Source organism: Rhinopithecus bieti, unplaced genomic scaffold (genome assembly GCF_001698545.2).
Source record: "Rhinopithecus bieti isolate Rb0 unplaced genomic scaffold, ASM169854v2 scaffold_25530, whole genome shotgun sequence".
Classification (NCBI taxonomy): domain Eukaryota; kingdom Metazoa; phylum Chordata; class Mammalia; order Primates; family Cercopithecidae; genus Rhinopithecus; species Rhinopithecus bieti.
In genome coordinates this window covers 271,774-284,899 of record NW_016811646.1, presented here as the reverse complement: position 1 = coordinate 284,899, position 13,126 = coordinate 271,774, and the positions used below count along the sequence as shown (strand labels likewise).

The 13,126-nt window shown below is 41.0% G+C and overlaps 1 protein-coding gene across 2 annotated transcripts in view; it reads right to left on the bottom strand.

The window, feature by feature from the left end:
- Positions 1 to 13,126, bottom strand: part of PRLR (prolactin receptor) — a 167,098-nt gene that overhangs the window by 7,884 nt on the left and 146,088 nt on the right. For both annotated transcript variants that reach the window (XM_017894520.1, XM_017894521.1), the window contains exons 6-9: positions 8,064 to 8,233; positions 5,602 to 5,743; positions 4,221 to 4,320; positions 1,712 to 1,781 (exon numbers count right to left, since the gene is read on the bottom strand). In XM_017894520.1, coding sequence (XP_017750009.1) covers positions 1,712 to 1,781; positions 4,221 to 4,320; positions 5,602 to 5,743; positions 8,064 to 8,233 — 482 coding nt within the window. The remainder of the gene's footprint in view (positions 1 to 1,711; positions 1,782 to 4,220; positions 4,321 to 5,601; positions 5,744 to 8,063; positions 8,234 to 13,126) is intronic.

Genomic DNA, 13,126 nt, shown 5'->3' with positions numbered 1-13,126 from the left:
TATAATATGTGTATGTGTGTATATATATATATATATATTATATGTGTATGTGTATATATATATATATACATATATATATATAAACTCAGGGTATTTAACTCAGTCTCTCTCCAAGCAATAATAATCATGAGTTTAATGGGCAAGTAGTATATACACATACAATAATAAACAGATAACTATAAAATGAAGGTTTGTGAAACTTCTAAACCCTCAGTGCTCATGCATGCATCTGACACTGTGGCCCACTGGCAGGGGTGTGGTTGCTGGCCTCCTAACTTCCTCTATCACCTTTTACTGGCAATAGTAAGTGGATTCTTGTCTTTTCCTTCTGTGGTTCCTCTTCCTTCTCTCCTTCCTCTTCTTATTTCCCCTTCCCTTCTCCTCTCTCTTCCTAATCTACTGTTTTCTTCTACTCTACTTCCTTTCCTTCCTTCTCTTCTCCTCCTTCATTGCCCTATTCCGTATTCCCCCCCCCCATTCTTCTCCCTCCTATCCTTCTTCTCCCCCTCCTATTTCCTCCTACCTCCTCCTCTCACTCTCGCCTATTTTTTCTTATCCTCTGACTTGGGTCAGGTACTGATCTAGGTCTTGGCTTGATCACTTATTATAGGGTATGTGACTTTGGACAAGCTGCTCTCTGAACCTCAGCTTCTCCATTTTTAAAAGGTAGAAAATAATATGAATACTACTTATCTGGGCGGGGGGGGGGTTCTTTTGAGGATTAGAGGTAATATCATTGAGAATGCTAATACGTATTTTTGAGACAAAAGTAGCTATTTTATCATTAAGTTTCTGTGGCTAGCAGGTTAGATTGTGAGCTGGACAGTAACTAATTTAGTTTGCTGAGACATTCATGCTGATTCTCTCAGGTCAATGCTACACTGGATAGTGGAGGAAGAGCACTGGGTTAGGAGCCCGGACTCCTGGGCTCTAGTCCCTGCTTCGATATTTGCAACCAAAGTGAACACAGACAAACCAGATTATCCAGGACTCACTTCTTCTATTCTTACACTGTCAGACCCAGAGCAGCTGGGTCAAGTGGTATTTGCCTTAATGTACAGCTAGTTCCTTTTATATACGTCAGTGTTAAGCTTAAAAGCCAAACTGAAACTATTTCAACTTGGAGAAAAATTTAAAAAATGTTCTAACCCCTCTTTTCATTCAAAACACTCAACATTTAGTTCCCTCTTGAATCAGCCCAACTGGGCCCTGGCAAACACATGGCCCCACTGTACTGATCTGGTCTCAACTGAGTGCCCAAAGTGAGCGATAATAGCAATAGGATATTCTGTTACTATGGCTTTATGTAAAGAACATTCAAGTAGAAGTTTCTACCAATGTATGATTGAGGGGCTGGTGGTGGGTCCCTGTTTTGCATTAATCAAAATATTCACTCTCTTTCTAAATTGATTATTTGTACAAATGTTTATCTCTGTGCTTATGAGTAGATCTGATAAATCAATAAATGTGTTTCCATGTTTTCTTGACTTTCTCTCTTTGCCCCCTGACATTTAGTGTGTGAAAGTAAGTACTCTCATCCTTCACACATCTTTCTGTTAACACACGTGCTGACCAGGAGAGACAGCCCAAAAAGGCTGGCTGAAATTACCAGGCTGAACTGACAGGGACTGTGCGTGACTGTGTGTGACTGTGTGGAGTTAATTACTACAAAGCAGTGAATCACACTGCATTTTTTGCCTCCTGTACTTACCTCCAACAGATGAGCATCAAATCCTTTTATTTTTGGCCCAGGAACTGGCGGAAAGATGCAGGTCACCATGCTATAAAATAATTCATGAGATTGGCTAAATGACTCATTTCTGACTTCGCAGTTTTTGAAAGGTTAGTACAGTAGCCACTATATGCACTGTGGTAGAGATAGGACTTAAGAGTTTGGCAGCTCCATGAAACAATCAATGATGAAAATAAAATTACAGAGGCCTATATTAAAATTTACTCTAGCTAAGTAAGGAAGCTGATTTTGAAGTTAGTGGATTATTTGGACTATTTGCTTCTCTTGAGTTTAGCTACTCTTGCCAGATTTTTACTGTTTCACAACTATGAATCTCTGTTTCATAGAAAGAACATCAGCCTGAAATGAGTCAATTTTTCTTCTTTTTATAGCACTGATAAAAGATTTTTTTTATGGGCAAACACACTACATCTAATGGCTAAAGTGAGGATTACCTATAGGTGTCCATCATCTTTGTATTATCTTTTTTGTCGTTATCCCTGACTATCATGATTGGGAGGAAAAGTTGAGAGACAGTGAAATACCTATAGCCCTTCAAAGCCACTGCCCAGACAATAATCAAACAGATGACAGCAGAAAGGACAGCCACAGAGATCCACACGGTTGTATCATTCATGATGAAGTCTAAAAAACAAACAGCCAGAAAGCTCTGATCACGTACAGCATCATTAAAACAAACAAACCTAATGAACGAAACTCTTAAACGTTTATAAGGAGGAAACGTTAAATGGAGGAAAAGTGTTTTCCTCCATTTATATATATTTTTTGATTTGAACAGCAATCCAAATTATCATCAATGACAGGGCTATTTTCTTTTCAATATTATTAATATTTTAATATGTTGCATATGTTTTATAGTACTCTAGAAATTTAAAAATCCTTTCACATATTCTTTTTAATTGATCCTTAAAGAGGGAATCCAAGGTCACATGGTCATTTGCAGTAACAATAATAAAAGCTAACATTAACTAAGTTCTTACTAAAAGTCATCAATGGTGTTAACCTCTTTGCCTACATTGCTTTGTTATAAAAGATAAGAAAACTGGGAATCAAAGAAAGATTTACCAATGAACTTATAACTATAGTGTTGCAGGCTGGCATTTGAACTCAGGCTTTCTGCCCCTAGACCCTGTGCTTTTGTTAAGTAAGAGTCAGGACTGGTCAGACTAGATGCATGCCTGATTTGCAGTTCAGTACCGTTTCCAGTATGCCAAGCCAATGAAACCCCAATACTTTGGTCAGGCGAGTTGTTAGAAGAGCTAGACTTTCCTGCGTGGTTCTGGAAAAGACCCCTAACTTTGCTGAGGTTTGGTTTCTTCACTTTTAATTCTTAATGATAATCATATTTTCTGAATACCTGGGAGGGTTGGGAGGACCAAATAAGGTACAGGTGTTGTAAGCTGTAAAACATTTTAAAAATGCAAGTTGAATCGTTTCCTTATAGAACACAAGCTACTGAATTAAGGTGCTTTGCTGGAGCTATCTTATATCCTGTGTCTTCATGAAGAGACTGAAGTGTAATCCATAGCAGAGACTGAGCACTGGTTCATGTCTTTGAGACAGGGTACTGCCTTATAAATTCTGGAAGAACTAGAGGATGACCTTGACCAAATCCTCTAAATGATAGGAATGGAGCAGACGGTGGGAGCAGAATAACTGACCATCAAGCCCCTTGAGGCACCAGGCCCATGTCTGTAGCCTTATCCTAGAACTGTTCTCCACTGACAGTAATCCAGGGAGCAATGCTGCTTTTCAAAATGTCTTTGTATTGGGCAGAAAGATTATAAACCTACCTCTATTGCTCTGGCTAAGGCTCACAATGGTTTCTCTGTTAGTAGTTATTATATGCAAACATACCATTTAAAACCTATTTAGGGACATAAGCAAAAAAGAGCCAAGACACTCACCACTAGGTATCTGAATGAAGGTCGCTGGACTCCATGCACTCCAATATCCATGATCTGGTTTGCAGCGAACCTGGACAAGGTATTTCTGTCCTGGATGTAGGCTGAGAATCTTAAACTCTGTTTGCTGCCCAGCAAAATGGGTCTAAGGTAGGATAAGGAAAACAGAAGTCACTTCTGACATTTGTTGTGAAGAAAGAGAGTTTTCCCCTAAAAAATAAACTATGGTGGAGTTAGGCTGAACAACCATACACAAAGAATTCCCTGCTGTCACTGCTCTACTGTCCTAGCCCTATCTCTTCCTCCTCTTAAAATTGCTCACACAAAAATTTAGCAGGTTTTCTATCTGTCCATTTGGGACTCTACTTCAGAAAAGTAAAATATTCTGCCTCCTTCCCACTTTATGAAAAACAACTACTTAATAANTTTTTATGGGCAAACACACTACATCTAATGGCTAAAGTGAGGATTACCTATAGGTGTCCATCATCTTTGTATTATCTTTTTTGTCGTTATCCCTGACTATCATGATTGGGAGGAAAAGTTGAGAGACAGTGAAATACCTATAGCCCTTCAAAGCCACTGCCCAGACAATAATCAAACAGATGACAGCAGAAAGGACAGCCACAGAGATCCACACGGTTGTATCATTCATGATGAAGTCTAAAAAACAAACAGCCAGAAAGCTCTGATCACGTACAGCATCATTAAAAACAAACAAACCTAATGAACGAAACTCTTAAACGTTTATAAGGAGGAAACGTTAAATGGAGGAAAAGTGTTTTCCTCCATTTATATATATTTTTTGATTTGAACAGCAATCCAAATTATCATCAATGACAGGGCTATTTTCTTTTCAATATTATTAATATTTTAATATGTTGCATATGTTTTATAGTACTCTAGAAATTTAAAATCCTTTCACATATTCTTTTAATTGATCCTTAAAGAGGGAATCCAAGGTCACATGGTCATTTGCAGTAACAATAATAAAAGCTAACATTAACTAAGTTCTTACTAAAAGTCATCAATGGTGTTAACCTCTTTGCCTACATTGCTTTGTTATAAAAGATAAGAAAACTGGGAATCAAAGAAAGATTTACCAATGAACTTATAACTATAGTGTTGCAGGCTGGCATTTGAACTCAGGCTTTCTGCCCCTAGACCCTGTGCTTTTGTTAAGTAAGAGTCAGGACTGGTCAGACTAGATGCATGCCTGATTTGCAGTTCAGTACCGTTTCCAGTATGCCAAGCCAATGAAACCCCAATACTTTGGTCAGGCGAGTTGTTAGAAGAGCTAGACTTTCCTGCGTGGTTCTGGAAAAGACCCCTAACTTTGCTGAGGTTTGGTTTCTTCACTTTTAATTCTTAATGATAATCATATTTTCTGAATACCTGGGAGGGTTGGGAGGACCAAATAAGGTACAGGTGTTGTAAGCTGTAAAACATTTTAAAATGCAAGTTGAATCGTTTCCTTATAGAACACAAGCTACTGAATTAAGGTGCTTTGCTGGAGCTATCTTATATCCTGTGTCTTCATGAAGAGACTGAAGTGTAATCCATAGCAGAGACTGAGCACTGGTTCATGTCTTTGAGACAGGGTACTGCCTTATAAATTCTGGAAGAACTAGAGGATGACCTTGACCAAATCCTCTAAATGATAGGAATGGAGCAGACGGTGGGAGCAGAATAACTGACCATCAAGCCCCTTGAGGCACCAGGCCCATGTCTGTAGCCTTATCCTAGAACTGTTCTCCACTGACAGTAATCCAGGGAGCAATGCTGCTTTTCAAAATGTCTTTGTATTGGGCAGAAAGATTATAAACCTACCTCTATTGCTCTGGCTAAGGCTCACAATGGTTTCTCTGTTAGTAGTTATTATATGCAAACATACCATTTAAAACCTATTTAGGGACATAAGCAAAAAAGAGCCAAGACACTCACCACTAGGTATCTGAATGAAGGTCGCTGGACTCCATGCACTCCAATATCCATGATCTGGTTTGCAGCGAACCTGGACAAGGTATTTCTGTCCTGGATGTAGGCTGAGAATCTTAAACTCTGTTTGCTGCCCAGCAAAATGGGTCTAAGGTAGGATAAGGAAAACAGAAGTCACTTCTGACATTTGTTGTGAAGAAAGAGAGTTTTCCCCTAAAAAATAAACTATGGTGGAGTTAGGCTGAACAACCATACACAAAGAATTCCCTGCTGTCACTGCTCTACTGTCCTAGCCCTATCTCTTCCTCCTCTTAAAATTGCTCACACAAAATTTAGCAGGTTTTCTATCTGTCCATTTGGGACTCTACTTCAGAAAAGTAAAATATTCTGCCTCCTTCCCACTTTATGAAAAACAACTACTTAATAAATGTAGAAAGAACAACAAAATTGGCCAGGCACGGTGGCTCATGCCTGTAATCCCAGCACTTTGGGAGGCCCAGGTGGGCGGATCATCTGAGGTCAGGAGTTCGAGACCAGCCTGACCAACATGGAGAAATCTCGTCTTGACTGAAAATACAAATTAGCCAGGCATGGTGGTGCATGCCTGTAATTCCAACTACTCGGGAGGCTGAGAAAGGAGAATTCCTTGAACCTGGGAGGCGGATGTTGCAGTGAGCCGAGATAGTGCCATTGCACTCCAGCTGAGTGACAAAGCAAAACTCTATCTCAAAAGAACAAAGCAAAACCAAATTCAAGAATTGTTAGCTTTTAAATCTTAATGAAATAACCAATTCAATAATAAATTGGTGTTAAAGACACGAGGTGAAAGAGAATTGGGCATTCATGTATGGTAAAGTAGTAGTATACAAATTAAACATGACTTTAAATCCAGGGATCAGTGTCATCTCCTCAATTCAGGGGCCAGTTTTAGCATCACTTCTGGTGGGTCAACCAGATGGTTTTTGACATCTGATTAAATACAATATGGAGTTCTTAATATCACCTCTGAATTTACCAATCATTGGTAAAACTGTTCAGCCTACATCTAATCAAGTCTGGTTACAGGAAATGGAGGCACAGAGAAATTAGCTAAATGATCCCATAAAGAACTGATCAGAGAAATGTACAAAGTGGGATACTCTATGGGACAAGTGGCCCAGTCTCCTCATTACACTGAAACTGAAGGGATATAACAACCAATTACAATGTGTGATCCAGGAGCAGATTCTGGTTTGGCCAAAGTGGCTGTTAAAGATATTTGGAAACATTGGGAGGAATTAAACTAGGGACTGGGTATTAAATGATATTAAGGAATTTGAATTTTCCTATATGTGATCCTATTATTTTGGCTATGTTTGGAAATGTAGCCTTTTTAAAAGAGGCATATACTAAAGTATGTAAAGATAGAATATTGTACTGCCTGCAATTTACGTATTATTTCTTTAGGCCGAAGTATTTTATTTTTATTTTAAATTTTATTTATTTATTTTTTTGAGATGGAGTCGCTCTTGTTGCCTAGGGTGGAGTGCAATGGCATGACCTTTGCTCACTGAAATCTCTGCTTCCCAGGTTCAAGCGATTCTCCTGCCTCAGCCTTCCGAGTAGCTGGGATCACAGGCATCTGCCACCATGCTCAGCTAATTTTTTTGTATTTCCAGTAGAGATGGGGTTTTGCCATGTTGGCCAGGCTGGTCTCAAACTCCTGACCTCAAGTGATCCACCTGCCTCAGCTTCCCAAAGTGCTGGGACTACAGGTGTGAGCCCCTGGGCCCAGCCTATTTATTTATTTATTTTTTCAGATGGAGTTTCGCTCTTGTTGCCCAGGCTGGAGTGCAATGGTGCCACCTCAGCTCACTGAAACCTCCGCCTCCTGGGTTCAAGAGATTCTCCTGCCTCAGCCTCCTGAGTAGCTAGGATTACAGGCGCCTGCCACCACACCTGGCTAATGTTTTGTATTTTTAGTAGAGATGGGGTTTCTCCATGTTGATCAGGCTGGTCTCAAACTCCTGACCTTAGGTGATCCACCTATCTCAGCCTCCCAAAGTGCTGGGATTAACAGGTGTGAGGCACTGCACCTGGCCTGGTTGAAGTATTTTAAAGTGAATAGACATTCACTATGGTTTTGTGCCATTGACTATGGACAGGATATACTGAGATGCCCCCTCCCACCTGGTGCCATTTAAGTACTCTTACGAGGGTCTAGGCCTAAAATGTACAAAGGGAGGCAGGTTGGAAACCTTGCCAAGTGCCTGTGCAGTGCAAGAAACTAGCCCAAGGAGAGCTGTGAAGATGAGCCCCTATCAATCCCAATGGAGGTGAGAAGGGCTTTTCACATCTGGGCGGGTCACAACTGCATCAGAGGCCAATACGGTGACCCAATAATTAGGAGGAATGACCTGTTTTCAACTGTGAAGGCTTTATCCTTGCCAAAGGCCATAGTTCCTTCAAAAAGCATATGGATCACTCACCTCCCACTCAGCTGCTTTCTCGGGTTTTAATCGAATTTCATACAGGAGTGTGAACCAACCAGTTTTTAAGTCAATCAGGGTAGGTGGAGACCATTTCATCCACAGGTAGGGTTTTCTGTCTTCTGGCTGTTTTACTTCCACAGTCAGCTCCAAAGGAGGGTCTGGTTGAACTGCAGGAATACAGCAAACTCCAGTAGCACTCATTGCTTGCACCTTTTCTTTGGCTTTACCATTTTCTATTAGGAATTCCATTTTCTGTTTATCATCTCACTCTTCCCACTGTACTATAAGCCCCCCCAAATACCAGGGCCTTTTGTCTTCTACCTCTTAGTATGTGATCAATCATATTTGTGCATACAGATGAGGTTTAGATGGTAAGAATAATAAGCAGCTGGGATTTCATTCTCTGCATGTTCTCACTTTTCATCAGTTAGAGTCTCATAGCTATCCCCATAATTTTCACAATGACAGAGACCAGGTGATGAAAATTGGGCTGGGATTTGCAAGTGGGAGTTGGCATGGAAGACTATAGGGAAGAGATTTCAAACAGCTTATTTCCCTCAGCTGGCAGTGAGATTTTTCTTAGTGACACACAGTTTTTTGTGAATGAGCTATTCATAATCATAACTCTGCAGATAACAGGTTTACAGATTCCATCTTCACTTCAGCAATTACATCTTATATTCAACATACATATTACACCCTGTGGTAAATGAGATCCACTCTCCCATATGCTAAATGGAGGTTGAGCTTTTTGGCAATGATCCTTTTGGTGATCTGATAACAACCTGTTGGCCCAGTCACTCATTCAACAAATGCTTAGCAAACTCCCATTAGCAAAATGATAGCTAATGTTTCTCTAGTATTTACTACATGCCAGCGACTGTATAAAATACTACCTCTGCATAATTTCTTACAATCCTCCAGCAACTCCATGAAGTACTATTGCTGTACCCATTAATTTTACAGAGGAGGAAACAAGCTTAGAAGAGGGAAATTACTCACCGAAGGTCACATATTTGGTAAAAGTGTTATTTGAACCCATAACTATGTGATTTAGGGAAGTGGCCTCTACTATTTCACTCTACCATGGTTGTAAGACATTGCATTTGATGTCAGGTGCTAGAGAGCAGGCCTGGGATTAGGTTGAAGTGAGTGAAGTGCATCGGATACAAAATTCAAGGAGGGGACAAATGGCCAAGAAGCACCTGAAAAGATGCTTAAGGTCATTAGCCTTCTGGGGAATGCAAATCAAAACCTCAGTGAGATACCATTTCACATGTACCAGCATGGCAAGAACTCAAAAAATGGAACATAACAAATGTTGGTGAGGATATGGAGAGATCGGGACCCTCAATATTGCTGGTGGGAATGTAAACCGGTGCAACCACTGTGGAAAACAGTCTGGAAGTTCCTCAAAAAGTCAAACTTAGAGTTGCCATATTGCCCATCAATTCCACTCCTAGATACAGACTCAAAATGATTTAAAACAGATGTTTAAGAAAATCTTTTATGTGAATTTTCATAGCAGCACTATTTATAATAGCCAAAAGTGAAGAAATCCAAATGTCCATCAGCTGATGAATGGATAAAAAATGTGGTAGAGGTCAGGCACAGTGGCTCATGCCTGTAGTCCCAGCACCTGGGGAGGCTGAGGCAGGTGGATCACCTGAGGTCAGGAATTTGAGACCAGCCTGGCCAATGTGGTGAAACCCCATTGCTACCAAAATACAAAATATCAGCCAAGCATAGTGGTGTGCACCTGTACTTCCAGCTACTTGGGAGGCTGAGGCAGGAGAATCACTTGAATCCAGGAGGCAGAGGTTGCGGTGAGCCAAGATTGTGCCACTGCACTCCATCCTGGGTGACAAGAGTGAAACTCTATCTCAAAAAAAAAAAAGTGGAACAGCTACATATTTTATGATTCCATATATATATATATATGAAATATCCAGATGAGGCAAACTCCCAGAAACAGACAGCAGATTAGTGGCTGCCAGGGGTTGAGGAAGGGAGAAATGAGAAGTAACTGCTTAGTAGTGGATGTGAAGTTTTCATTGAAGGAGACAAACGTGTTACAGAACTAGATAGTGGTGATGGTTGTAGAACATTGTAATAAACGAATGCATTCAACTGCATACTATAAAATAGTTGAAATCATGGATTTGTGTTTTGTGTTTTTTACCACAATAAAAACAAATGAAGTGGCTTCCTGCTGGCAAGAATTAAAAAAAAAAAAATGAAGGAGGCATTTACTTCTGTAGGCTCCTGTAGGTACAGGCCTTGTGAATACCTTCCTGAGACTCAGGTGCTGGGTGCTGGCTTGCCTCACCCCAGTCTCAGTTCTGATGCTCAGTGACATTTTCTCCATTCATTTATCACCTCCTTAAATCAATCTCTGTACCAGATGGGGAAAGAGTGGCTGTAACTATAATGTACTTGGCATTATGAGCTACATTTGCCTAAAAACCAACTTTTAAGAATTTGTGATCCGTGATCCAGTTCCAAGATGGCTGAATAGGAACAGCTCCAGTCTACAGATGCCAGTGTGGTGACGCAGAAGATGGGTGATTTCTGCATTTCCAACTGAGGTACTGGGTTCATCTCACTGGGGCTTGTCGGACAGTGGGTGAGCCAAAGCAGGGCAGGGCGTTGTCTCACCCAGGAAGTGCAAGGGTTTGGGGAATTCCCTTTCCTAGCCAAGGGAAGCCATGACAGAGGGTACCTGGAAAATCGGGACACTCCCACCCTAATACTGCACTTTTCCAATGGTCTTAGCAAACAGCACACCAGGGGATTACATCCTATGCCTGGCTTGGAGAGTCCCATACCCATGGAGCCTCGCTCACTGCTAGCACAGCAGTCTGGGATCGAACTGCAAGGCAGCAGGGAGGCTGGGGAAGGGGCATCCACCATTGCTGAGGCTTGACTAGGTAAAAAAAGCAGCCAGGAAGCTCGAACTGGGTGGAGCCCACCACAGCTCAAGGAGGTCTGCCTGCCTCTGTAGACTCCACCTATGGGGGCAGGGCATAGCTGAACAAAAGGCAGCAGAAACTTCTGCAGACTTAAACGTTCCTGTCTGATAGCTTTGAAGAGAGTAGTGGTTCTCCCAGCATGGAGTTTGAGATCTGAGAACAGACAGACTGCCTCCTCAAGTGGGTCCCTGACCGCCAAGTAGCCTAACTGGGAGACACCTCCCAGTAGGGGCTGACTGACACCTCATACAGCCGGGTGCCCCTCTGAGACGAAGCTTCCAGAGGAAGGATCAGGCAGCAACATTTTCTGTTCTGCAATATTTGCTGTTCTGCAGCCTCCACTGGTGATCCCAAGGCAAACAGGGTCTGGAGTGGACCTCCAGCAAACTCTAACAGACCTGCAGCTGAGGGCCCTGACTGTTAGAAGGAAAACTAACAAACAGAAAGGATATCCACACCAAAACCCCATCTGTATGTCACCATCATCAAAGACCAAAGGTAGATAAAACCACAAAGATGGGGAGAAACCAGAGCAGAAAAGCTGAAAATTCTAAAAATCAGAGAGCCTCTTCTCCTCCAAAGGAATGCAATTTCTCACCAGCAATGGAAGAAAGCTGGACAAAGAATGACTTTGACAAGTTGAGAGAAGAAGGCTTCAGATGATTGGTAATAACAAACTTCTCCGAGCTAAAGGAGGATGTTTGAACTCATCACAAAGATGCTAAAAACCTTGAAAAAAGATCAGATGAATGGCTAACTAGAATAAACAGGATAGAGAAGACCTTAAATGACCTGATGGAGCTGAAAACCATGGCATGAGAACTACGTGATGCATGCCCAATATTCAGTAGCCGATTCAATCAAGTGGAAGAAAGAGTATCAGTGATTGAAGATCAAATAAATGAAATGAAGCGAGAAGAGAAGTTTAGAGAAAAAAGAGTAAAAAGAAATAAACAAAGCCTCCAAGAAATATGGGACTATGTGAAAAGACCAAATCTATGTCTGATTGGTGTATCTGAAAGTGATGGGGAGAAAGGAACCAAGTTGGAAAACACTCTGCAGGATATTATCCAGGAGAACTTCCCCAACCTAGCAAGGCAAGCCAACATTGAAATTCAGGAAATATAGAGAATGCCACAAAGATACTCCTCAAGAAGAGCCCCTCCAAGACACATAATTGTCAGATTTACCAAAGTTGAAATGAAGGAAAAAATATTAAGGGTAGCCAGAGAGAAAGGTTGGGTTACCCACAAGGGGAAGCCCATCAGACTAACAGTGGATCTTCGGCAGAAACTCTACAAGCCAGAAGAGAGTGGGGGCCAATATTAAACATTCTTAAAGAAAAGAATTTTCAACCCAGAATTTCATATTCAGCCAAACTAAGCTTCACAAGTGAAGGAGAAATAAAATCCTTTACACAAAAGCAAATGCTTTGAGATTTTGTCACCACCAGGCCTGCCTTAGAAGAACTCCTGAAGGAAACGCTAAACATGGAAAGGAACAACTGGTACCAGCCACTGCAAAAACATGCCAAATCGTAAAGACCATTGATGCTAGGAAGAAATTGCATCAACTAACGAGCAAAATAACCAGCTAACATCATAATGACAGGATCAAATTCACACGTAACAATATTAATCTTAAATGTAAATGGGCTAAATTCTCCAATTAAAAGACACAGACTGGCAAATTGGATAAAGAGTCAAGACTCATCAGTGTGCTGTATTCAGGAGACACATCTCACATGCAGACACACACATAGGCTCAAAATAAAGGGATGGAGGAAGATCTACCAAGCAAATGGAAAACAAAACAAAACAAAAAGCAGAGGTTGCAATCCTAGTCTCTGATAAAACAGACTTTAAACCAACAAAGATCAAAAGAGACAAAGAAGGCCATTACATAATGGTAAAGGGATCAATTCAACAAGAAGAGCTAACTATCCTAAATACATATGCACCCAATACAGGAGCACCCAGATTCATAAAGCAAGTCCTTAGAGACTTACAAAGAGACTTAGACTCCCACACAATAATAATGGGAGACTTTAACACCCCACTGTCAACATTAGACAGATCAATGAGACAG